The sequence below is a fragment of the Belonocnema kinseyi genome, chromosome 10 (assembly GCF_010883055.1).
Source record: "Belonocnema kinseyi isolate 2016_QV_RU_SX_M_011 chromosome 10, B_treatae_v1, whole genome shotgun sequence".
NCBI classification, from domain to species: Eukaryota; Metazoa; Arthropoda; class Insecta; order Hymenoptera; family Cynipidae; genus Belonocnema; species Belonocnema kinseyi.
In genome coordinates, this window is record NC_046666.1 from 61,605,151 (window position 1) to 61,632,233 (window position 27,083).

The 27,083-nt window shown below is 27.4% G+C and overlaps 1 protein-coding gene across 2 annotated transcripts in view; it reads left to right on the forward strand.

Moving 5' to 3' along the window:
- LOC117181869 (serine/threonine-protein kinase NLK) overlaps positions 1 to 24,965 on the forward strand; it is a 305,252-nt gene extending 280,287 nt beyond the window's left edge. The window contains exons 7-10 of one of the 2 annotated variants that reach the window (XR_004468191.1): positions 783 to 971; positions 3,583 to 3,784; positions 8,289 to 9,391; positions 23,623 to 24,965. Coding sequence is in view for 1 of the 2 variants with exons in the window: in XM_033374878.1 (XP_033230769.1) it covers positions 783 to 971; positions 3,583 to 3,784; positions 8,289 to 8,382; positions 23,623 to 23,677 (540 nt within the window). In the remaining variant the exon portion in view is untranslated. The remainder of the gene's footprint in view (positions 1 to 782; positions 972 to 3,582; positions 3,785 to 8,288; positions 9,392 to 23,622) is intronic. The other variant, XM_033374878.1, reaches the window with a different exon arrangement.
- Positions 24,966 to 27,083: the final 2,118 nt, after the last annotated feature.

Genomic DNA, 27,083 nt, shown 5'->3' on the forward strand with positions numbered 1-27,083 from the left:
AATAATAATAATAATAATAATAATAAAAGGTTTTCGCCACAGAAAGTTTTTTATAATAAAAGGTGATTCAGTTCTTTTCCTTGCGAATACATTTTTTTCGTGAAAAAATGTCCCTATTTACCCTTTTCTAAACTCTTTTCTGTGCCGTGATCGCTTTTACTTTGTGACATGCCTGCTTAAATAACAAAAACATTATTTTGCTTTAATTTATTTTGAATTTGGCGGCCTAAAATTAGCAGACACCTAGTGAATGAAAGATTTTTAATGTTTCCTGATTATCGATATCAGTAGATAAAATTAAGCTGCGTTCTAATGCAAGATTCCTCTTACCGATATTTTACCAACATGAGAACATTTTGCAGCTCAATTGGTTCGTGTCCGTGCTTAGTTTCTCGGATGATCCCGATGACTTTACATAATAATTTGCGCATTTGTGAGACTTGAAGGTTATATTTTTCATGGTCCTTGCTCTTCTCATGAAAATATGACGCAGTAGGAAATGCAAGGGTAAATCAAAATAGAACCTTGAAGTTGTTTACGCAAATACTTCATTCGAAATTGCGCAATTCCTGTGCATTGAGAATATTCGAGGACATTCTACCAAATTTAGCATGGACACGAACCATTTGCGATGCAGAATGTTCTCGATGTCGGTAACATGTCGCTAAGAGGAATTTTTTCGGAATAAAGAAATCCATTCTCCTGAAAAGTACGGTTTTTAATGGCGACGCAATCACAGCCGACTGAGAATAATTAATGGATCATTGTTCTTGACTCGGCAGTTGGAGCTGATCACGGAATTGTTGGGAACGCCGACTCTCGAGGACATGAGGTACGCCTGTGAGGGTGCCCGTTCTCATATGCTGAGACGCGCCCCCAAGCCACCCTCGCTCACGGCTCTTTACACCCTCAGCAACCAAGCGACACACGAGGCTGTGCATTTGCTCTGCCAGATGCTGGTCTTCGATCCCGTAAGTTCATCTTTATCTTTATCTTTATTTAATCTACAATCGCAATTTAAGCAATCGCAACTTAAGCCATTTCTCAGGGTGGCCATAGGTCAGGGAAAACCTGGAAATCAGGGAAAAGTAGAGAATTTTATTTGTCGGGAAAAGTCAAAAATTTTTTTGAAAATCTTGAAAAAACTGGGGGAATTTCTATGAAAGGTACATTTACATTGGGGTCCAGCGACCTTAAGAACCTTAAAAAACGGGAAGTTGCCTTAAGTTTCTCACGAGAACCTTGAATTAAATTTCTTTTTATTTTACAACAGTAACTTTAATAAAATGCGGAAAGTAATTTAAATTGTTTCGTCTGTTATAAAAGAAACACCTCGTTTATAAGAAATCTTGCTACTGAAAAGTCTTTTTATTTATCAAGATATAATTTATCTTTTACTCATTACAGAATAAATAAAGTGATTTCGAGGCATTTTTTCTAGGCCTTACCAATTATTTTATAAATTGCAATGAACAGACTTTATTAATGTGAATAATTCTATAAGTTTTTTATTTTGTCTTCATTAATATAGAATGTTAAAGTATACATTTTTTTGGTGATATTAAACTTATAATTTATAGCAATTATCAGTGGAAAATTGTAATATTAATTCAGTTTCAACATTAGAATGAGGTTTCTGCATGTACACCAGATTACTAAACATTACTAAAGATTTAAAATGTTTCAAAAGTCTTAAAGATTTTAAAATACTTAAAAGGATTTTCAACATTTTACAAAGACTTCACCGATTTCAGTGGTTAAAAAAGGTGTTCATACCAGATTTCAAATATTTCACAACATTGTCACAAAGCTTTTAAAACATTCAAAAAATGTAAAGGATTTTAAAAAGTTGAAAATGGGAGTAGCACACCAGATATAGAATACTTTAAAACATTTTAGAAAATGTCAAATTATTTGATAAAGATTTATAACATTTCATAAAGATTGTAAGGATTTCGAACTTTTCCAGAGATTTGAAAAAGATTATAGTAAACTAGATTTCTAAGATTTCAAAAGATTTTACATAAATTATAAATATTTTAATGATTTCAAATGAGTACAAAAGATTCCAGAAAAAATAAAAAAATATTTAGAAGATTTCAACGCTGTTAAAGCACTTCACAAGGTTTGAATTGATTTAAGAAGATTTTAATGATTTTAAAACTTTTTTTGTTGGTTGAAAATTAGGTTTTTTAATTTCCATTTTTTGTTAAAATTTGATTTTTTTCTAGTTGAAAATTCAACAACTTAGGTGAAAATTGAACTAATTTATTTTTAAAAAACACAATTTTGGATTGAAAATTAATTTTTTTGAATAAAAATTTTTATTATACAGTTAATAAATCATCATTTCAGTTGAAAATTACACTCGTTGGTTTAAAAATATTTTTTGAACTCAAAATGTCACTTTTCCATTTTCGGTTGAAAATTGATCTTTTTTAGTTGATAATTCGCTTTTTTGTTAGAAAAATATTCTTCTTGCATAAAATTAGCTCTTTCTTGTTATAAATGCAAGTGATTGGTTGAAAATTAATTTAAATAAAAAATTTAACTATTTGTTTGCGATTTGATGTAATTTGTTAAAAATTCGATTTTTTGGTATAAAATTAATCTCCTTGGTTGAAAAATCATCTTTGTAGTTTGAAAATTCTACTATTTGGTTAAAAATGGAACTATTTTCTTGTGAAAATTTAATTATTTTGTTAAAAATTCATATATAAATAAAAATTAAACTATTTTTTTATAACTCTTCCTTTTGCTAAAAAATTAATATTTGCCTTTTAAAAATTAAATTTTTTTCTAGAAAATCTGTCTTTTTGGTCGAAAATGTATCTTTTTGGTTAAAACTCGAAATAATTTGTTAAAAATTTATTTTTTTGGTTTCACATTTATCATTTTATTCGTTTTTTTTAAATTTTGTTATAAAATTGACCTCCTTGATTAAAAATTCATCTTTATAGTTTGAAAATTCCACTATTTGGTTAAAAATGCAACTATTTTGTTGAAAATTGAATTATTTTATTAAAAATTCATTTATATTTGAAAATTAAAATATTTTGTTTTGATAACTCTTCTTTTTGGTAAAAAATTAATATTTTTGGCTTGCAAATTCAACTGTTTTTTAGAAAATTTGTTTTTTTTTTTTCTTGAAAACGTATCTTTTTGGTTGAAACTTGAACTAATTTGTTAAAAAAATTGTTTTTCTTTTGTTTTGTTTCTTAGTTGTTATTTTTTTTTAATTAAAAATTTAGTTTTTCCAATTTGAATTTTCTATTGAATTTTTTGTTGTTAAAAAATTAATATTTGTCGTTTAAAAATTTTACTTTTTTCTAGAGAATCTATCTTTTTGTTTGAAAATATATCTTTTTGGTTAAAATTTGAACTAATTTATTAAAAAAATTTTTTTTACATTCATCATTTTAGTATGATTTTTTTTTAAAATAATAAAAGTGTAAATTTTCCATTTTTCTTCATTTGAAAATGTATCTTTTTTCATTGAAAATTCAGGTTATTTTGTTGAATATTCGTCTATTCTGGGTAGAATACAGAAAATTAACGTAACATTCCTCACTCTGTTTACAGGATAAAAGGATCACTGTGGTGGACGCTTTGGCACATCCTTACCTCGACGAAGGACGACTGAGATATCACTCGTGTATGTGCACGTGTTGCTACACGACGAGTGCTGGAATGAGGCAGTACACGGGAGATTTCGAGCCAGCCACGTCGCATCCATTTGACGATCTCTGGGAGCGAAAGCTCACGAGCGTGCAGCAGGTCAAAGGTCAGTCAAGTTAAAAACTAGCAACCCCACAGGAGAAGCTTTTTCGAGAAATGCAAACAGCTTCTTGACCCAAATTGCTGTCCAATATTACATCAGATCAGCGAAAAATTACCAGGAATTGTAGACAATTTTAGAAAAAAAGCTGTCAAAGTTTTGATTTCAACCATTTTTTTGAAGAATTAGTTCAATTGTTATGCTTTTCAATTTTCATATCATTCAGTTTAGAATGCATAATTAAAAAAAAATTTCACTTTACAGATCTTATATTTTAGGTTTTAATTTTTAAGTGTAGATTTTAAAATGCAGTTTTAGACGTAAAAAAATTCAAAATTAGAAGCGTTTGAAATGAAAGATTTTGGATTAAAAAAACATATTCAGTTGATTCACTGTGAATATAAATTAATTAATGATCTTCAAAATTGGATTGTACTTTAAGAATTAAAAATTGAATTATAATTGATTTTAGAAAAAGATTCGGAATCAGTTCAAAATTGAAAAATTTCCAGGTTTTAACGTTAAAAATTAAAGTGATTGAAACTTTAGGAATTATTTTCAATTCTTAAATAAGTTCAAAATATTATATTCATAATTAAAGGCATTTATTAAATTTCAAATCTTTTTTTAACCTCAAATATTTCATTTTCGAACAGTTCAATTGGAAATCTTGTAATTATGAAAAAGAATAATAACCTAATATTTAGAAACATATGACTATTGATTTGAAATCAGTACTTGTAAATCAAATATTTAAAACTAAATAAAAAACTAAACTTTGAACGTTACAATTTATATTGTTCTATTTAAAAAAAAATGTGAAAGTAAATTTTTTTAATTTTAATGTATAAATAACAATTGAACACCTATTATTCATAAAAAATACGATTATGTTAAAGAGATATTTAGAAGTTTTGCAAAGATTCAAAATTAATTAAAAATTTAATAAACTGACTTAAAAACCTATTTTAAAACAAAATATATATTTTTGCAGATTTCGAACAAAAAGCTAGAAGTTTCTTAATAATTGCGAAAGGCTGCAAAATAGTAAAAGCATTTCCTTAAGATTCCCAGGAAAATTAAAAATGATTTTTTATTTTGAAAAATTAATTTTAAGAGAATATTGAACAATATTTAGAAAGAGTTGCAAAATTTTTCAAGATTCATGTGGAAGATTTTAAGGAAACGCGTTTAATTTGGCAAGATTTAAACAAAAATTATGAAAAATTCGAATCATTTTACAAGGTGTTTAGAAGCCCTAAAAAAAAATGTAATAAATAATATGAAATTTGAAAAAATTTAAAGCAACATGATTTTTCAAGATTTTGAAGTAAAATTTTGAAGCATTTTAAGGACTTTTAAACCATTCAAAATAAAAATAATTTATCTTGTAATTTCAAAATTATTTGAAGTTATGTAAATAATTTAAAAAATTTAATTCATTCGTTGATTCTTTAATTTAGAGTATTGAAAATTATAACATGGATTTATATTTTTGGAACTGAATTTGAATCTTTGAATTCTACAATTTTTATAAAAGTATAAACATTTGAATTTGGCAGTTTAAATGCATTTAATTTAAAATTGTTTATTTGAAAGGTGTTAGTATCTTCCATTTTATGTGTGTTAATTATTGAGCATTTAAACATAACATTTTTGAATTAAAAAACTTCTAAACTTCACTTTTAATAGTTGAAAATTCAAGAGTTTCATTTCTCAGTTTTTATTACTAGAAATGGAAAAATGTTTAGCTTAAGAGTTCGAATTTTTTAATGTCATTGACTATGAATAATGTTTGCGAATAGGGAAAAAATCGGGAAATGACAGGGAATTTTTTTCTTTGATTAAAACGGCCAGCCTGGAATAGACTCTTATGTCTCATATTTAAAGTTTAAACTTCTCCCAAAAATCGTAAATTGCAATTTAGTAACAGCTTAAAATTATTCTCTTAAAAAGATTTGTCCTTGACATGTTTTGAAAAAGAAATCTGATTGTCGCAAGAGACGTGACACCTGAGTCGTAGTTCGGGCATGGAAGTGACATTGCCATGGTCGAACTTTGGTGAAAGGTGTGATGTCTCGTAACATTTAATATTTTCAGACTTCATATTATTTCCCGCTTTTTAAAAAGAATTCCTCTTTTTTCTCTGTTTTCAAAAAACTTCTTGTTTTTCTTGATTTTCGCTTAGATGCGAGCTGAATTAATAGAACCCAAAAAGAAAATCCAAATATTTGTCGTTAAAAGTTCATTCTTTTTCATGCAAATTTATTTAAAAATTAATAAAACAATTATTTTGTTGAAAATCTAACTATTTATTCATTACTTTTGGTTGAAAGTTGTACTATTTTCTTGAAAATTCGTCCTTTCGTATTAGAAATTTATCTGTAGGTAGAGCAGTCGTCTTTTTTAGTTCAAAGTCAATTCTTTTTTTATGAAAAGTTTTCCTATTATATTTTTGGTTCAAAATTAATATCTTTTTGTTACAAATTGTACTATTTTATATTATATTATATTATTTACAAAATTCAACATTTTGTTGTATATTTTACTGTTTGATAGAGAATTCGTCTTTTTTTATTGAATAGTTATCTGTTGGTAGATAATTCTTTTATTTTTTATTTTTTGAAAGATGATGTTTTTAGATTAAAAAGTCTACTATTATATTTTACTTTAACATTCGTCTTTTGTGAATAAAAATTCTAATTATCGATTAAAAATTGAATTACTTTGTAGAAAATTCAGCTATTTTGTTAAAAAGTAATGTTTTTTTTTTTAAATTTAACTGTTTTGTTGGACATACATTTTTTTGACAAATATAATTCGTTCTTTTAGATTGAAAATTCATCTTTTTCTAGATAAATCTTTTTCTATTAAATTTTTCATTCATAATTCATTTTTTGTTTGTTTGAAAAATGTATTATTTCGTTAAAAATTCAACTATTTTGTTCAAAAATCATTTTTTTGAAAATCTATATTGTTTGGGGCAAAATATTCGTCCTTTTAGATTAAGAATTCATCTTTTTTGTTTAAAAGATCATTATTTTTAATTACACAGTTTTATATTATATTATTGGTTCAGAATTAACCTTTTTGGATGAAAATTGAATTATTTTGTTGAAAATTCAGCTATTTTGTTAAAAAATAACGTTATGTTATTGAAAATTTAACTGTTTTATTGAATATCCTTTTTTTGACAAATAATTCGTCCTTTTAAATTAAAAATTCATCTTTTTTCTAGATAAATCATCATTTTTGGTTGAAGTTCTTTTTTTGTAATTAAAACCTTTTTCTATTACATTTTCGATTCATAATTCATTTTTTTTTAAATTGTATTATTTCGTTAAAATTTCAACTATTTTGTTCAAAATTAATCTTTTTTGAAAATCCATATTTTTTAGGAAAAATTTCCATGAATTGTTCATCTTTTTATAGATAAACCATCTTTTTGTTTAAAAGTTCATTATTTTTAATTTAACAGTTTTTATATCATATTATTGGTTCATTACAAATTCATTTTTTTTATTTTTTATTGAAATCTATTCTTTTTAATTGAAAAGTCTGCTATTATTTTTTTCGTTCATAATTAATTTCGTTTGCTTGCAAATACTACTATTGATTTTGTATAGAACAGAAAACAGAACATTTGTACTTTTGGATTAAAAATTCAACTTTTATTAGATAAATTATCTTTTTGGTTGAAAGTTAATTTTTTCAATTTAAAAGTTGTTTTTATTGGTTGAAAATGTAACTATTTGGTTTAAAATTTATTTTTTTTTGGCTGAAAATTAATTTTTTAACTAAAAATGTAACTATTCCATTTTTCGTTTAAAATCGATCCGTTTTAGTTAAAAATTCATGTTTTTTTTTTTGAAAATTCGTTCTCTTGGTAGAAAACTCGACTACTTGCTTGAAACTTAAAACCACTTTGATGAAAATTAATTTTCTTTTGGTTGAAGATTTATCGTAAAATTTATATGGTTAAGAATTCCTTTTTTTTTCGAAAATTAATTTTTTTGTTAAAAATTCATCTTTTTATTTTTAAAAGTTAAAAATTTATCAAACATTCGACTTTTTAGATTGGAAACTCAACTCTTCTGTTGAAAATTCGTTTTTTTCTGGGTGGAAAATTCATATCTTTCGATAGAAAATTCATATTTTTTGGTTAAGGGTCAAACTATTCGTTTGAAAATGCGATATTTCCGTGTTTTTTTTATATTTCTCGCGATATTTCTCCTGTTTTGGGAGTATTTTTAGCTGTGAAGTCTGTAATTTAATTCGTGTATTGTTTATACAATTTAAATCAAATTATTTTTCTCTTATAAAATTCAATTTAGAGGAATTCTTAATTCCGATTTGTTATACTTATTATTATCTACTTTTTGATTTGCTATTTTATTGCCTTCCTTATATTTGTTCTTATTTTCTTTTCTTAGGTAATTTTTTCTTGTTCGAAAAAATTCTTCCAAAAACAATTGATCAATTCCCAATGTTTTTTTTCGTTCTGTTCCAGAGGAAATGCACAAATTTATAGCGGAACAGCTGAACACGTCACGCGTGCCACTCTGTATAAATCCGCAGTCCGCGGCATTCAAAAGTTTCGCAAGGTAAGCCGTAGGTGGAAGATGTTCGCTTCGACAGGCACGACAATAAGAAGTCGATTTTATAATCGACTTACCTACAGCAAAAGATCCTCCACCCAAATCCCGTGATATTAAATCCCTCATAAAAGTACGCCTCCAAACTCTCCTCTCCTTCTTCCTTCTCACTCCCTTCCCCAATTCGATGATGATAATGATGATGATGATGATGATGATGATGATGATGATGATGATGATGATGATGATGATGATGATGATGATAATAATATTGACGAAAACGACGACGATAATAAAAACTTAAAAATCACTGACTTCTCGAGAGGAAAATTGCAACGCGAGTACACGTACACGCACGTTAAAGAGCTTTGAAAGAAAGAAAACTGAGTACGAAAAAAAAAATGATGAAGTCCGGTGCCAGACTCGATAGTAGAGAGAAAAAAAAATTTGTAGTCAATCAAGACATGCTAGAAAACGAGAAGTACCTGAAATGATTAGATTGGACTGAGAGTCTAAAAAAAATCTCTTTCCAAGTAAAGTAGATAAACGGAAATTCACGACTAAGGAGCAGATTCGCTTTGTTATAAAATGTGCTCGTGAATCCATTTTTCTCTTCCCACGATAGCGACAGACGAAAGTGTACATGAATACGGGCAGACGTTTGATATCCAGAGTAAAAAATAAAACAGAAAAATAATAAAGAAATAATGAACGAAAGAAAGACCAAGTTTTACTGTTGTTACTCTTCGTATGAAAGAACCGATGACGTATATTGCCTGTCTGTGACGCTCTTCCCCCTCCCGACAATTGTCTGATGTTTAATCGAATTTTTACTGATTTTGATTGTCATCTTGCTTACTGCCGTCAAGTTAGAGCACACATTACCAGTACCGAATCAGCTATCTGCCACTGTCAGCTACCACTACTATCGTCTACTACTACTACCGATCGTTACGTCTCCTCCTGAAAGAACCGATTGACCGAGAAACAGCTATAGTCGGCACGACCTCGCTAAGAGGTACTTACCTAAAATTTACCTTTATGTTTCTTTTTTAACTTAGATCCTTATCATATTTTTGTTTCTGCTGAGGCGCATGACTATCCCCCAAATTCCATTCAACCCAAGTTTTATTTGAACGAAAATCAAGTTGTCGAAACGGTATTTGTCACAATTTTTATATCTCGAATTTTCAGGTGACGTAAGCCTCTATTTATCCTAACTGACAGTTATCATAATTTATATCATACACGATCCTCATTTTGGCATTATTTTCATATTTTCGAATTTATATTCCCAATTCTAATTATTACTCCTTATTTTAATTTGAAGTATCAGTGGTCTAAACCTGTTCACTGACTTTTTCGAAATTGATTTTTTTTTTATCTATTTTCTGGAACATTTTTTATACATGTAGTTAATATCCTGCGAAAGAATCGACAAAATTCCTTGTAGTTTTTTTGCTGTGAATTTTCGAAAATCGTGTTTCGGTATCAACAGCATAGGTCCCCGGACTTATAGTCCTTCTCCGTGTAAAATTACTCAAATGTCAGTTAACAGGTTTAGACCACGGACCCTTCATTTACTAGAATTTTTATGTTTTTCTGGATTTTTTATTTAACATAACTGTCATATTTCCGAATGTTCACGTAATATAATATTCATTTGCATGACTTTCTACTTGTCATATTTTACATTTATTCGAATTATCATTTGACATAATTCCCATTCCATCGAATTGGCATGTCACAGAAATTCTATTTGTTCTACAGCCAGACAAAAATTAAAATTTAATAAATGAATAATAGCTTTTTATAAAAATTATTAATAAACGTTTATAGTTCATTTGTATAATAAAGTAAAAGGGTTATTCATTTAGTTTAAAGATAAAAAAATATATTTTAATTACTGGTAACTTTTTCTTGCGTATTTTTGAATTTTATAAACACCCCATTATTGTCTGCTGAAAATGAAAAGTATTTGAGCTGACAACATTCTTTATTTTTTTACCAAATACTAGACTTTTGTACGAATGAAGATCAATTTTGTATTAAAAATGGCATAGTTTAATTTTTCAGCGAAAAAGAAATAGTTCAATAGTTTCAACTAAAAATAGAGCAGTTACATTTTCTGTTAAAAAAATTAATTTTTAACAAAAAAAAACTTTTTTTCATTAGAATAGTTCAATTTCTCGCCACGTAGATGAATTTGCAACTAAAGTCAGGAATCTTTAACCAAAAAAATTTCTTTCCAACACAGTAGTATAACTTTCATTTAAAAAATATTAATTTTTAACAAAAAGTCGAATATTTGATATTCCTACCTAAAAAGATTTTAATATTAAATAAAATGGAATTGAATTTAAATAGAAACCCCAAACTTTAAATAAAATACTTCATTCAAAAGTTGAAAAATTAATTATAAAAAATTTCAATAAAATAGTTTAATTTTCATCGAAAGAAATTTATTATACTTATAATATTTTTTTAACAAAATGTGAAATAGTTCAATTTTTAGTTAAAAAAGTAATTTTGAACCTAATTAAGGTTTGAATAAAATACTTGAAGTTTCAACCAAATATAATGAATTTTCAAGCGAAAAAATGAATTTTCAAACAAGAAGATGAAATCTGTACCAAAAAGTTGAATTAAAAAAAAATGTTTTTAACAAATTAATGAAATGTTTAAAAATTATTTGAATTTGCAATAAAAGTAATGATTTGTAACAAAAACAAATGAATCTGCAAACAAGAATTATTTTCTAAACAAAAAATTCAAACACATAGTTGAATTTTCAACTGAAAAAGTCAATTTTCGAAAAAATAAAAACGATTTTTTTTAATTAGTTCAATTTTCAACCAAAAAATAACTTTTTGTCCAAAAACATGAATTGTTGAGTATCAAAATTAGTTTTCAGCGGAAAGAGATGAATTTTCAATAAAATACATTAATTTTCATCCAACTGGTACATCTTTAAAGTAAAATAGTGGAATTTTTAACCAAAAATGGACAAGTTAAATTTTCAGTTATTCGATTATTAACGGAGAAAATTGATTTTTACCAAAACACTTTAATTTAAACTAGAGATGAATCATCAACAAACAACGTAAAATGTAATGGTTGATATTTCTACCAAAAAATATTTTGAATTAAAAGCCGCTGAATTCAACCAAAAAGTACGGATTTTCAATAAAGCATGTAAATTTTCAAACAAAAGGGGTCAGTTTTAACAGAAAATAAAACAAAAACAAATGAAAAACAAATTTTCAACGAAATAATTAAATTTTAAATTAAAGAGAAGAAACTTCAATCTATAAATCAATAAAAAAAGGCGATTTTTTCAAACAGTTGGTTTTTTAGTTTGAAAATATTTATTAAAACATTATTAAAGTATAAAACTATAAAAATATTAATATTATATTAATAATATTCATAATATAAAAATATTTATTAAAATATATATTTTTATAGTTTACGCTATAAAAAAGATAAAAATTTGGAAAAAATTTACTTTAAATCGTTCTTTCAGTAAACAATAATTTTTTGTGAAATTGAGAACTATGCAAGAAAAAGTGTCCAGCGTGACCAGTAACTAAAAAATATTAAATTTGTTCTCTTCAAACTGAATAATTTAGTCTTTTACTTTATTTCAAAAATGAACTATAAACTTGGATTAACCGTTTGTGAAGAAAAAGCTATTTTTCATATATCAAATTTAAATTTTCGCAGAACTCTGATAAATGGTGAATTCCCCCATTGGATGAAATGGGCATTATGACAAATGGTGATTCGTATAAAATGAATGCTAAGTTTATTTGGTTAGTCGGGGAAAAATAAAATATTCTCAATGATAATTCGAATAGATGTAAAATATCACAAGTAGAAATTCGTGCGAATGAATATTAGGTAATTTCGAAACTCGGAAAAATGACAATTATGTTGATTATAAATTCAGAAAAACGCAGAAGTTGTATTAAATGAAAATTATGAATAATATTTAGTATGGGAAATAGAATTTGAAAATATGAAAATGATGCTAAATGAGGACTCGGTATAATAGAAATTATGATATCTGGTAGTTAGGACAAATAGACGTTATGTCACCTGAAAAGCCGAGAAAATAAAAATTATGACAAATTGCTGTTCGGCAACTTGATTTTCGGGCAAATAAAACTTAGGTTAAATGGAATTTGGGGGATAGTCATGTGCCTCGTTTCTGCTGTACAGATTCAGATTTGGATAGCGTGCGAGTCTGCGAGGAGGCCCTGCATAAATTACGTCAACTTTTCTCTCTCAAATTTTCAGCCACGTGTCCGGCTTTGTTAGGGATCGTAAGTTTTGACTCCACCCCCTCCATCCTATCTTACCTTTTCGGATCAATAAATAAAGCAAAGTGATAAAAGATTTTAATCTTCAATCAAAAACAGTTGAATTAGACCAAATAGGGCCAAAATTTCCAACAATATAGTTGGATCCTTGCAAAAAAAAAAATTAATTGCCAACCAAACAGTTGCATTCTGAACGAAAAGTTACATTTTAAAACAAAAAGATAAATTTTTAACACCATCGATTAATTTTCTACCAAAAGAGATAAATTCTCAACAAAATACATACATTTTTTATAGAATAGTTACATTTTCACCCAAGAAGATGACGTTTTATCTCAGAAAAGACGAATTTAAAAAAAAGCATACATTTTTGATCAAATAGTTCAAATTTCAACGAAGAAAATTAATTTTCTATCAGAAATATTTTTTTTTTACAACAAATTTCAACTAAATAGTGATTTTTTCCCTTCTAAAATTGGTTAACTCTCAAGTTGAATTTTGGAACTAAAAATCATCATTTTTAAACCAAAACTATAATAATTTCATTTTTATTTGAAAGAAATAATTTTTAATTAAAAAGAAATAATTCTTTACAACAATTTTAATTCTGTATCAAATAGCTGATTTTTCAATTTAAGAAAAGACGAATTTTTTTACAAAATAGTTCAATCTTTGGATCCAAAATATGAATTTCCAACTAATCAGTTAAATTTTTAGTTTAAAAAAATTATTTAAAAAAATACGAATTTTTAAGAAATTAATTCAACTTTAAACCAAGCAGCTCAATTTTCAACCAAAATTGTTGTAGTTAATATTTTAATAAAGAAAATATTTTCTTTTCAAATAAAAAACAGTCGAATTGAACCATAAAGGACGAGTTTCCATCAAAATAGGTGACTCCTAAACCAAAACAGATTACTTTTCAACCAGACAATAGCATTTTCAAACAAATAGTTAATTTTTAAAAAAATAAGATGAATTTTTAATACAAAATATTAATTTTCTTTAAAAAACGAATTTTCCACACAAAAAAACCATTAACTTTGAATCAAATAGTTAAATTTTCGGCAAAGAAGATTGATTTTCTGTAAAAAAATACGAATTTGAAACAAAATAATTACAGTTTTAACCAAATAGTTGAATTTTCAACCAGAAATATAAATTTACTACCAAAAACAAGAATTTTCAACAAATTACATCAAATTCCAACCAAATAATTGAATTTTTAAACTAGGAAGATCCATTTTTAACGATAAATTGAAATAGTTAAATTTTTATTACAAAAAAAAAGAATTTTCTACAAAATAGGTGATTTTTCTTCCAAACAGTTGAATTTTCAACCCGACAATATTAATTTTTAACGAAAAAGATCAATTGACAAAAAAATGCGATAGTTAATATTTCTACCTAGAAAAGATTTTCATTTTAAATTAAAAGCCGTTAAATTAAACCAACATAAAAATTTTTGAACGAAATGGGTTAATTTTCAAGATACAAGATATTTATAACGAAATAGTTGAATTTTAAACCGATAATATTAATTTTGTACCAAAGTAGACCATTTCCCACAAGTTACATATATTTTCAACACAATGGTTGAATTTTTAAACTAAAAATAACAAAAAAATTTTATTTTGTACCAAGTTGTACAAATTTTAAACAAACAAAAAAGCGATTTTTTCAAAAACAGTTGAATTTTCAACGTAAAAATATGACTTATCAACAAAAAAGTTAATTTTGGATTGAATACTTAAATTTTCAGTTAAAACAAATGAATTTTTAACCAAAAAAAAGCGAATTTTCGATAAAGTAGTTCAATTTACAACAAAATGCATGTATTTGTGACCGAATAGTTGAATTTTCAATCAAGATTATTAATTTTCTACAAAAATAAACAAATTTTCTGAAAATGACATACATTTTTAACCAAATAGTTGAATTTTCAACCAAAAAATGACAATTACTTGAATTTTCCGCTATTAGATCAAATTTTATTTTAGATTTATTTTACATTAGATTTTTACCAAAAAAGACGAGTCTTAAAGAAAATAAATACATTTTCTACCAAGAAAGTGAATTTTTCAACTAAAAAGATCAATTGAAAAAAATGCAATAGGTAGATTTAATCACAAAAAAATAATGTCCAACAAAAAATGTCTACAAGATAGGTGAATTTTTTACCAAATTGTTGAAGTTTATACTAATTGTTGGATTTACAGTTTAAAAAATTAATTTTCTACTAAAAGAAAAAATTAATTTTTAATCAAACAGTTGAATTTTCAACTAAAAAGATAAATGGCCTATTTAATCTGGCATACTTGAATTTTAAAAAGAAAAAAATTAAATTCAACAAAATAGTTACATTTTCAGCAAAAGAAAGTCAATTGCCTTTTTAAAAATTATTTATAAAATAGACAAAAAAATATCTATTATTAATTTCTGTAAATCTTGATGGAGGTTTCTAAGCCCACTTCAGAAAAAAAATAACTCAGGTTAAAATTATTTACATAACAGTAGTTATTTAAAGGTTTAGTTTTTCCTTTATCTTTAGGGAAAAGTTATACTTTTCATTTAATCCTAATGATCAAGGCCTCATTTTATTCTTTGAAGGATTATCTACAATTATATTTGGGTGGTTTTAATTAAAATTAAAATTATGTTTATAACATTAATAACTGTATGATTTCTCAATTATTAAAAAAAAAATTAACCCAAATAGAAATCTAGAGAGTCATCCGAAGAATAAAATGAGGCCTTAATCATTAGAATTAAATAAAAATTGTAACTTTTCTATATAGCGCCGATTTGGGGGCTGCCGGTGGGTGGGAACTAACTCATTATAGCCCGCTCCACTTTTGCGTGTTCACGCCTGAGTGAACGCCACTGACCCCGCGCATCCCGCGCAGCTCCTGTTACATCTACCTGCGGTGCAACGTCGATTCTCAGAAGGGCTATAGAAGGGTGGGCTATTGAAGGGTTTCACTGTAACTACTGTTAGATAAAAATTCAGAGCCGTGAAAAAATCTTACGTAAACAATTATTTTTACTACTTGCCCCTCTCCCCCCATCCAAAAAACTTGACGTAATTTATGCATCGCCCCTAACCGAGAGGTACCAGTTAATTTGAGAACCAATGAAATATTAATGATACAGGGCTTAAATACTTCTTTTTACTATTTTTCTGGGACTGGAATGCCCTGTCTTTGGGACACATTTTTTGCAAAAGAGTTTTGCAAAATAAATTTGGAAGGTGTAACGTCTCGTGAGGGGGGGGGGGGATTATTTAATTAAAAAATTATAATATTAAAATTAATATTTGTAATTAGAGATTACTTTTCCATTTGACAGTTTGATTTTTGTACTTAGACAATTTTTAGAAAATTTATTCGGAGCAGTTTCTATATTCATGAAGTTTGAAAATATAATTTTTTAAGTGATAGTAAATCTTGTCACTTTATTGTATATCATGAACTGATTTCTCGTCTGATTTAGTAGGCAAAAAAATAAAACTCTGAACAATTAGCATTCTTATGGTCGAAAGATTGACTGGTGCCTTCTTTTAGTATGTGTCAATAAACATGGTGTTTCTTGTGCTTATCGGATGTCAAGAGTAAAGTAAATTTCTTTGGAATGATTTTATTCTTTAAGATTTATTAAGAAAAAAATTATCTTTAGTTTAAAATTAATATTTTGATCGAGAATTAATGTATGATTTTATGAAAACTGAATTTGGTGTTTTAGAAATCCAACGTATACATTTTAACCACAGAAGCGAGTTCTTTCTTGCACATAGGGTTACCACATCCTACTTTAGTGAAAGAAACAGAAAAACAAGATCCTAAACCAGTTTCTATTCATGAATAAAAACTAAATAATTAAAAGACTTGATGTAAACTTCAGGGTGGCCGCAGGTCAGGAAAAACCTGGAAATCAGGGAAAAGTCAGTGATTTTAACAAAAGTTGCAAAAGTAATGGACTTTCCATAAGAAGAACTTTAAGTAACTGCCAAGAATAATCAGGGCAATCAATTTTAGTAACTTTTTTAAAGATAAAGTCACTATAGTCACTTTTTAAAATGAAAATCACTTTCGTCACTTTTCTTTCAATCAATCAACCCATGTGTTAATCACTATTGAATTCAGGTTCTGATTTTTCGTCAATTCTTTTTCAATCTTTTAGGGTATTCTAAAACATTTCAAGACTTTTTTTATTAGATTTAAATATTCTGAAGCTGTTTAAGTAAATTTTGAACATTCTAGGATATTTTTAAAAATTTCAAGGAATTTTCAAGAGTTTTCGGAAGTTTCAAGGGATTTCAAAAGATTTTAGAGAATTTGAAATATTTTAGGACATTTTAAAAGATTCCAAAGAATTTTAAATAGATTTCCATAACTTGATGTGATTTCGGAAGCTTTGAACGATTTTAAGGAATTTTTACAAATTCCAACGAAATTTCAAGAGTTTTCAAAATTTTCAAAATATTTAAAATATTTTAGGGTATATTACAAAATTTACAGAAAATTAAAATAATTTGGAAGTATTTCAAACTATTCGAAAGATTTTAAGGTATTTTTGGAAAATTCCAAGAATTTGTAATAGATTTCAGCAACTTTAAGGGATCAAAAAAGATTCGAAATATTTTAGGGTATTTAAAAAGATTTAAAGCTATTTTTAACAGCTTTAAAAACTGTCAAGGGATTTCAAAGGATTCGAAATGTTTTAGGGAATTTAATAGTATTCTGAGGAATTTTTAATTAATTTCAATCATTTGACGAGTTTTCAGATGATTTGAAATATCTTAGGATATTTAAAATTTCATTTTAAGATTTCGTCGGTTTTAAGGGTTTTTAAAAGCACTCAACGTATTTTAATAAATTTTCGAGGATTTCATAAAATATCATATTTGAATGAATTTCACTGATTTTATAATATTGTAATAAAATTCAAAGAATTTATTTAAAAGTGTGGGGGATTTCGTAGAGTTTCAAAGATTTGAAGAGATTTTTGAATAGTTTTTGCAATTCATTTTATTTAATTTATATTTAGTTTACCTTGAATTATTATGAATTTAATAATTATTTACACTACTTGAATTCTTCTAAACTCATCTTGAGTTCTTAGGAATTTCATCAAATTGTTTTTGAATTTCCACACATTTTTCTAAACTTATTTCAGGCTCACTGAATTAAATTAATTATTTCATATATTTGTATTGTTTTCAATTTATTTTGAGTTTTTAAAACTATAATCGAAATCTTCTTATTTCCCTTAACTTCTTTAAAATTAAATCCACTCTTACGGAAAATAATTGAAGCTTTGGATTTTTCTAAATTTTCTCAATTCATTTGAATTTTGTTTAAATTTAGCTTGAATTTTGTTTTAAATCTTCAGAATCGAGTTCTTTTAAATTGTTTGAAATTCAAAAGAGCATTTGTCACAATTATTAATGCAAATTAGTGACGTTTGGTATCTTTTTCGATTCAAATATGTTTTTTTTCACTTTTTTCATCTAAATTAGACTTTGGTAGCCCCGAGAAAAACAAATAAACAATTTATAAATGAAAATTTAAAATTGATTTATTCAATTTCTAAAAGATTTTAGGGGAGTCTTTAAAATTCTATCATTTAGTTTGAAATTCAACTGCTTTACTGAAATTTTAATTATTCTGTTGTAGATTAAACTATTTGTTTCAAAAATTGTTGTTTTTTTTGTAAAAAATTTAACCATGCTTTTTTAAATTCGTGCTTTTGGACTAAAATTTTATTTCTCATAATAGATAAGTCATATTTTTTGTTAAAAATAAATACATGAATAAATTTAAAATCTGTCAATTTTAGTTTGAAATTGTTTCATGCTATCTATGAAAGATTCTAGATCTAAAAAGTTACAAGATTATAATTTTGTTCTTTAGAAATTATAGATATTAGTGGTCAGGGAAAATAAAAAATTATTCAGGGAATTTTGAGAAGGAATTTTTCCGACTACCCTGAAAATCTTGTTGCAATTCGTAAAATACGTGGAATGACGACAATGATAATTCGGTACTTACATGCTATACTCTTCAATCGGGGGTGAGCCGTCTAAACTCTCCGAGTTGGGGCTAGCAGTCTAAACACTCCAATCTGGGGTTAGCAGTCTAAATTCTCAAACTTGGGATTAGATTTCTAAACTCTTCTATCTAGGGTTAGCAGTCTAAACTCTCAGCTTCGGGATTAGCAGTATAAACTCTCATATCTGGGGTTATCAGCCTAAATTCTCCAATCTGGATTTAGAAGTCTAAACTGTCAGATTTGGGGTTAGCAGTATAAACTCTCAGATTTGGGATTAGCAGTCTAAACACTTCTATCTAAAGTTAGCAGTCTAAATCTCATATCTGGGGTTAGCAGTCTAAACGCTCAGATTTGGGATTATCAGTCTAAACTCTCATATCTGGGGTAAGCAGTCCAACTCTTAGATTCGGGATTAGCTGTCTAAACACTTCTATCTCTGGTTAGCAGTCAACTCTCAGATTTGGGATTAGCAGTCTAAAGTGTCATACTTGGGCTAGTAGTCTAAACTCTCCAATTGGGGGTTAGCAGTCTAAACTCTCCAATCTGGGGTTAGCAGTCTGAACTCTCATATCTGGGGTTAGCAGTTTAAACTCTCCAATTTGGGGTTATCATTCTGAACTCTACAATCTCGTGTTGTGCTAGTTAGTGACGCCACTTAAGCGTAGTGGCATTAGGTGCCAACACAAAACGCGATTGGAGAGTTTAGACTCATAACCCCAGATTGGAAATCTTAGACTGTTAATCCCAAATCTAAGAGTTTAGACTGCTAACCCAAAATCGGAGAGTTTGGACTACTAACTCAAGATTGGAGAGTTTAACATGGAAGTACCGAAGTGTGATAATATAATAAAATAAAATTACTATGCAAATGAGATAAAGTTTATAAATGTAAGCAAATCTGCACGAAGTGAGCTGGAGACACCTTGAACTTGTACACATATTTCATACGCCGTACTCGTCGCTTTATTGTTCACATCACGTTACATGTAAATAATTAATGCAGAAGCTTTCATTGATTCTTTTTCATGGACGTATGGGTATCATACGTAAGAACTTAGAAAGTAAAGAAGGCCTGATCAACCATGCAGCCTTCAGTGTCGTTTTTTACCTCGAGCGTAATACTCGTCGCGGTGCTCGTTAGCCGAAGTACCCCCCATGGATACCAATCTCGTTATAGTGGCCCCTGAAATCCAGATGAACGCTCCCCCCCATAGATTATCCACGATAGGCTGGTATTAACCATCATCTCCTGTAACTGACCCCTCCAATCCTGTAGTTAGTTTACATTTTATCTAGGTACTCTGATTTGCTTTGCCAAGATGTATGGACTAAAGTACAACTCTCGTCGGTATTTTTTGAGATTTCAATGAATAAATTACTAGTTGGTAAGGAGGTCGAAACGTATTACATTAATTGAGGGCCCGGATCAGAGAACCGTCCATAACTTTCTGACACTCAGAGTAGGGAGACTCCCTACCGCTTAAATTTAAGCGAAGTTTATGGCGCTCATTCTAGGCGCCAGCAAGTTATTACCGGTTCTTTGATCCGTGAGAAGTTTGTATTTTTATCATGATTGTACTAAAATGCAAATAAAAAGTGTTTTGATGGGTATATTTTATACAGGGTGTCTACCCCACCTGGAAAACCTGGAAATGTTAGGACATTTTTTCTGAGGCATGCTTAATTTTTTGTTTAAATTGCAATATTAAATTTAACAAAAATGATTGATCATTTGTAAAAGTGGCCTTGTGTTACTTTCTTTAAATGTAATTTTTTAAATTCGTTTTTTTTTAATTAATTTTTTTAACTGTAAATTCAACTATTCTATTTTTGGTTAAAAATTGAACGTTTTTGGACGAAAATTCAAATATTTAGTTAAAAATTCATGTTTTTTGTTAAAAATTCATTCTTTTTTAATGAAAATTAATTTTCTTGTATGAAAATTAGTTTTCTGGTATGAAAATTAATTTTCTTGGTTCAAAATTTTCTCAATTGAGTGAATTCCAGTTTTTTAATTTAAAATTAAAATATTTTTTTGATTGAAATATCAACTTCTACCTTTTTTTAAATTCATCTTTTTGGAATGAAAATGTAATTATTTGGTCAAATGTTAAAATTTGTTGTTAAAAATTAATTTTTTGGTCGAAGATTCATTATTTTAATTGAAACTTCATCCCTTTAATTAAAAAATGAGCTACGATTTTGCTGAAATTTTTTTTTTCTTCATCTGAAAGTTAGTTCCTCTACTAAAAGTGAAACTTATTTTAGTTGAAACTTGAACTATTTTGTTTCAAATTTTATTTTGTTGATTTGAGAATTAACTTTTAAAATACTGAAATGTACCTATTCTATTTGAATATTCTATGCTTTTAATTAAAAATTCATCTCCTTGGCTGACCATTAATTTTTTCAACTACAAATTTAAATATTAAAATTTAGTTTCCAAAATTACTTTTTTTTTTGGTTTAAATTAATTTTTGTTTGCATAGAATTTTTTTTAAACTGAAAATTGAACACTATTTTAAATGATTATTCAATAAATTTAATTGAAAATTGATCTCGTTGGTTCAACATTAATTTTTGTAAACCCTACGAGCACGGTTGTAACTATACTTACCATCTTGGTTTATTCAGTTTTTCCGGTATAACTAAGTTATTTTTGGCACTTTAAGATTGAAATTTTTTTTTACTTTCTCAGTAAATTTTTGATTCCTTATGCCGGTTTTCAAATACAAAGTATATTTGTTTTCAAGGAAGAAATTTAAAAGTCCGAAAAATCCCAATTTTCTGATGTAGATTTTATTCTTATCTCCTTAAGCAGTCATTGGACGCTGAAAAAGCTGTTTTCATAAATAGAGAAAATTTATGCTTGAAAGGTCTAACTGAAAATTTAAAAAATTTCCAGTTTTGCTTGACAATTTATCTTTTTAAATTGAAAATTCATGTATTTTGTTAAAAATGCCTCTTTTTTTTAGAACTTACTCTTTTTATTGAAAATTAATATTGTTGTTTGACGATTCAACTACTTCAGTTAAATATTCACTATTTTAGTTAAAAATTAATCAGTTTGATTGAAAATTGACACTTTTTTAGTTGAAAATTAAACTATGTATTTCGTTTATAACTTGTACCTTTTATTTGAAAATTGAATTATTTCGTTTAAAATTCATTTACTTGGTTGAAAAATCGTCTTTTTGTTAGAAGATCAATCTTCTTGTTTGAAAATTCATATTTCTGGTTGAAAATTCAAGTATTTTGGTTAAATATTTATCATTTCAGTTCAAAATTCATCATTTACTAAAAATTCGTCGTTTTTTGTGTGTGCAAAATAATGGTTGAAAATTTAACTATTTGGTTTTAAATTGATGTATTTTGTTTTAAAATCGTCTTTTTGTTAGAAAATATAAATATTTTGTTAAAAAATCAATTATTTGATTAAACAATTATCCATCTTATTCAAAATGCAATATTTTTACTTGAAACTTAGGAAACATCAATTTTACTTTACTATGCATTATATTTTAAGTATAAGAAGATAAAATAAGAATTTGTGTGAAATATTAATCAAATTCACAGATTTTCAAGCCAAATTCAAAAAGAGATTAATTATGTTCAGTATGATTTAATTCTTTAAATACTCGATCGTGGTAAATTGTTAAGAGAATCTTTTAATTCAATTTGTCAAAGCTTTCTAAATTAAAATTATTACATAAATACGTAAAAACTGAATAAAACATTATTTATAATAAACATGCAAAATTGTACGCATATTCCAAGTCTTAGATATTCCTGCTCTCAGAAAGTTATATTCCGTTTCATTTTAATTTTAGATGCAACTTTAAAAATACGTGGGTCTTTAAATAAATCTGCATCGCAAATTATAAATATAAAATACTTTATTTAATAGAATCAGCTTGAAAACTTAAAACAGAAACAAAATATGCTCAAACAATGAGAATAATTTAAGCATTTTCACTCCGCCTGATGTAAATTGTACACCAGATTTAAGAAATAGTTAACTCCTCAATTTAATACTTAAAATATTAAATGCTACTATTTTCCAAATATATGCTACTGTTAACACCATTCTGAATTTCTTAAATGAAATGCGAGGCCTCTAAATTACTCAAAAGTTTGTCGCTCTTGCTAGATAAGTATTTTTAATTAATTTTATTAAAACTCGGAATTTCTAACAATGTACATTTGTAGTGATAATGTTCTTTTCTTTCGAATTAAAAAGAACTTGGCAAAGCAAAACTGAAGAGTTTATGGCATCTGCCCTGTACTAAAGTTAAGTATAAACTAAGTAACAGAAACGAGTCGCAGAAAATCAATATAAATTGTGAAAGCTGTCACGTATGCTGACAGCTGCATGGAAATCAGATGAACAGTTCCTTATTTTTTGTGGTTCATATCAAAACAGTTCACTCTATTAATCATAAGCCCATTGAAGGAATTTAAACTTTTCTCAACTTTATATTTTATAAAGTTGAGCCAAAGTAGTATAGCAACGCGGACACAATGCCACTGACTGTCTGATGGTAATTATCTGCTGTCGGTAATTCAGCGTGCAACAAAACCGTCCTCAGTCGATAAGTGCCGTCGTAGCCTTGTTGCCTTTTGCTATACTACTAACCAAAACTCACCTATTTTAAATTCTTCAATTTGCTTCAAGAGAAATTGCAGTTTTCGCTTATATTATCTCTCTTAAAAAATCTTCTGAACTAAATAAAGCTGCAATTTCTTTTTACAATCACCTCTAAGATTCGTTCACAAAGCATCCAAAGTTATTACTCTGCATTTTTTCGCATTTTAAAAAACGAAACCTTCAAATTAAGATTGAAATTCTAATATTTTCGGGTACGATTTGCAGCTCCACTGTGGCGCATCCTTCGGAATTGCCACCCTCTCCCCATCAATGGGAATAAAAGCTTCTTCGAGTTGGATGAATCGTCTGCTGTCTTTTGGACTGTATCGAATCCGGAAGTCGACGCACATAGCTGGACGAATAAGCAAACTACGAAGAAGATTCAAGAGAGACAATAGACTGCCGAGCAATGTAGCCTGAAATTTTCGACTAGCTGATAACTTGAATTTTAGGAGAGAAACGTAGCTAATTAACGCAATTGCCGACTACAATGCAAGATAGACAATTACAAAATAGGGATATTTTCGAGAGACAGAAGCGAGAGGCTGAATCTTTAGTTTCTAAGTCTATGAACGAGGGAAAGGGACAATCGAGAAAATCCCGAGTCGAGAATCTCGAAAGTTAGGGCCAGTTTTTAGATTTCCTTTTTTTTATTTTTTATTTCTAACGCTTAAAGAAGCCTGGCATTTGATGACTGTGAGAATCAAAGGTGAAGATCTCGTACACCTCGACAATTCTTTCTACACTATTGTTTAAAAAGAAAGATTCACGATTTCGAAAATGTGGTACCGCAAAAGTACCTCAAGAGATAGGAATCACATTCTAGAATCACTTGTCTTCTAATCTAGAGACGAATTTCATGAAAAAGAATTAGGGCTGCTTGAATATTTAGGTGAATTCTGAAGAAATTTAGAAATATTCTTTAAAAATCCTTTTAAACAAATGTTGTATTAAATTACCAAAATGGTGTTCATTTTTCAAAGAAAAAAAAAACAAACAAACAAATAAAAAGCGAGGACAGAACTTGCAGGATATCTTTCTCATATTCATGTTTTTTAGGAAATTGACTAGTTTTTCTCGAAAAATTAATGCCACATTGGTAATTTTTTTTTTAATTTCCAAGATTCCTTAAGTTCCGAATATAGAGACTGCCCAATTTCATATGAAGTCGGTCTGGAAGTGAATAAAGTGTGCGATTAAACAATAATAATTATTGTTTCGCCTGCCTGACGTGTTTATATGTAAATTATAAACTCCACTGATCTTAATGACGTGAAATATTAAGACTACCCTAAGTTAAGAATAACAATAGGCTAATGGGAGGTCAATCTGTATTTGAAAGAATTGAACTCTTAATTCAATTAGCTGTCCACAATCGTGGCGATCGAGGCCAAGTAATTATTCTAGGAATCACGTATTCGTTTCGCTCTCGAAAGCATTATGTACAGTATGCATTCAGTAGGTACTCGTGTCCGTCGTTTCATATAATTTACGAATTACGATTAGGAATTAAGAAAGGGGAGTGGGAGCAGGTGATATCGAATAATCTAGGACGATGAAAAAAAAAAGAAGAAGAGGAAGAAGAAGTAGTAGAAGCTCTAGGGCTTCCTCTCAAGTGTATTTTATGGAATTACACTAGACGTTCTATCAAATCTCTCTTTATACATAAATAAGTGTAATATAAGCGACTAGTAAGAATTACTTAAGTGTGAAACGTAATGAAAGAGTCGTACTGATTGATATTGTGCAACGAGCCGATGGCTAATCGGTTTTTGATTAAGTGTATTCTTCAATGAATGCAATTTTTGTGGACGAACAGTGTGAGGATTAAGGCGGCCTTCCAGGGTGATGATATCAAAGCAAAGCAGAGACGAGACTTTGAAATGTGATTTTTATTATTAGGTTTATTTTTTATTCGTGCAATACCAGATCTCAGCATTCAAATTTAAGGGTAAAGTTTAACCAAGCTGAAATCTTTCGAATTTAGAAGCTTTTAGTTTATTTTCTTTTAGGGATTCAGCTTATTGAATATTGGTGTTTGTGTGTATAAGTTTTAGAATTCAATTGAATACACGACTTGAATTGAATGAAATTTTTATTAACATTTTGTTTTTGTTTTTAATTCAGTGGAACTCATTTTAATTTCAAATTTTCCAGGGCGTATTAAAATCAGTCGATATCAGGTAAAATAATTCAAATCCATTTACTTCGAAGTGGAGGATGAGAGATGAAATGAAGTTAAAATTAAATAAAAATATAATGATCTAGAAATGCATCGAATTCAAGTAAATTTACAATTAATTCAATTGAAATTCTTTTTTTCGGTTTCAATTACTTAAAATTTGTGTAGAATTCAGGGTTCGCAGTATTTTCGTATACTAAAACAAAATTCACAAATGACCAGTTTAGTGATTTTAAAATAAACCATTTCGAATTGAAATATAACTTTAATGCTAAAATCATTTGTCGGTCGAAAAAGTCTCACGATTGAATTATTAATTATGGTATTTTTTATGAGAGCAAATATTTTTGATTGTGAGAACGATTTTAAACATATAAAAATTATTTCTTAAAGAAACGTCAATTTTTTTCGGGTTGTTTTTTTATCGCCGTGAATGGAAATCTGATAAATTTTCTGCTGAATATCCAATGAATGACTTTCAATTTGCCAAATATTATTTGGTTATTTCTTTCTTTATAAAATTCAATTTTCAGTTTTCTTCAATTTGCAACAACTGAGTTGTCAATTGTTGAAAATTCTTTTATTCATTTTCTTCAATTTTTCACAGTTAAATTTATAACAGTTGAAGATTGATAAAAACTGATAATTGAATTCTCAACGGATGAAAGATCAGTTATTAAAAATTGATGAAAATTAAATATTAAACTATTGAAAATTCTATTATCAACTTTCTTCAAATTTCGACATTTGAACTTTTAACAATTTCCAACATAAGAATCTAGTAAACAAAGATTTCAATTTATAAAAGAAAATTTTGAAAAAAGTCGATTTTTTCGAAAACGGGTCGCTAATCTCAGTAGGGAACTCATGAGATTTAAGAAAAAGTCCAACTCTGATCAGAAGTCGTTAAAAAATCATTTAACATTATTTACTAATACATTTCTTGTGAGAAGATTATTTTTTCTTTTCTATGTGTATAAATAATGTTTAATGTCGCTTCTATTTCCCCCTTTTTTGTATAAAAATTACCCCATTTCCCCTTTTTCATGTTTCTTTTTCGCAGTGATCGCGAAAAATCACATTGAAATCAGTTGTAAGCAATTTAAATTATTCATTAAAATTATTTAAAATAAAGAATAAACAAATTATCGTAAATTACCTAAAAATGATTGATGTCTTATTTGAAATTGTCTACGATTAAAATGATGATTTAGATAAAATACTACTATGAATTAAGTTGAAATCACTAAAAATTCACATAGAATTATAATAAAATTCATCGAATTTTATTGATTCGCGTGAAATAAATAAAAAATTATATTGAAATCAGTTGAAATCACTCAAAAATGAGAAAAAATTAAATTTAAACTGCAAATAATAAAAATGAATGCTGCCAAATTCGTGTAAATTCTTTTGAAATCAATTAAATGAAAAAATGGAACCAATTGAGTTGATCTTAAATCCAGTGGAGTTCTTTAATTAAGCTGTTCACCTAAATTTTAAA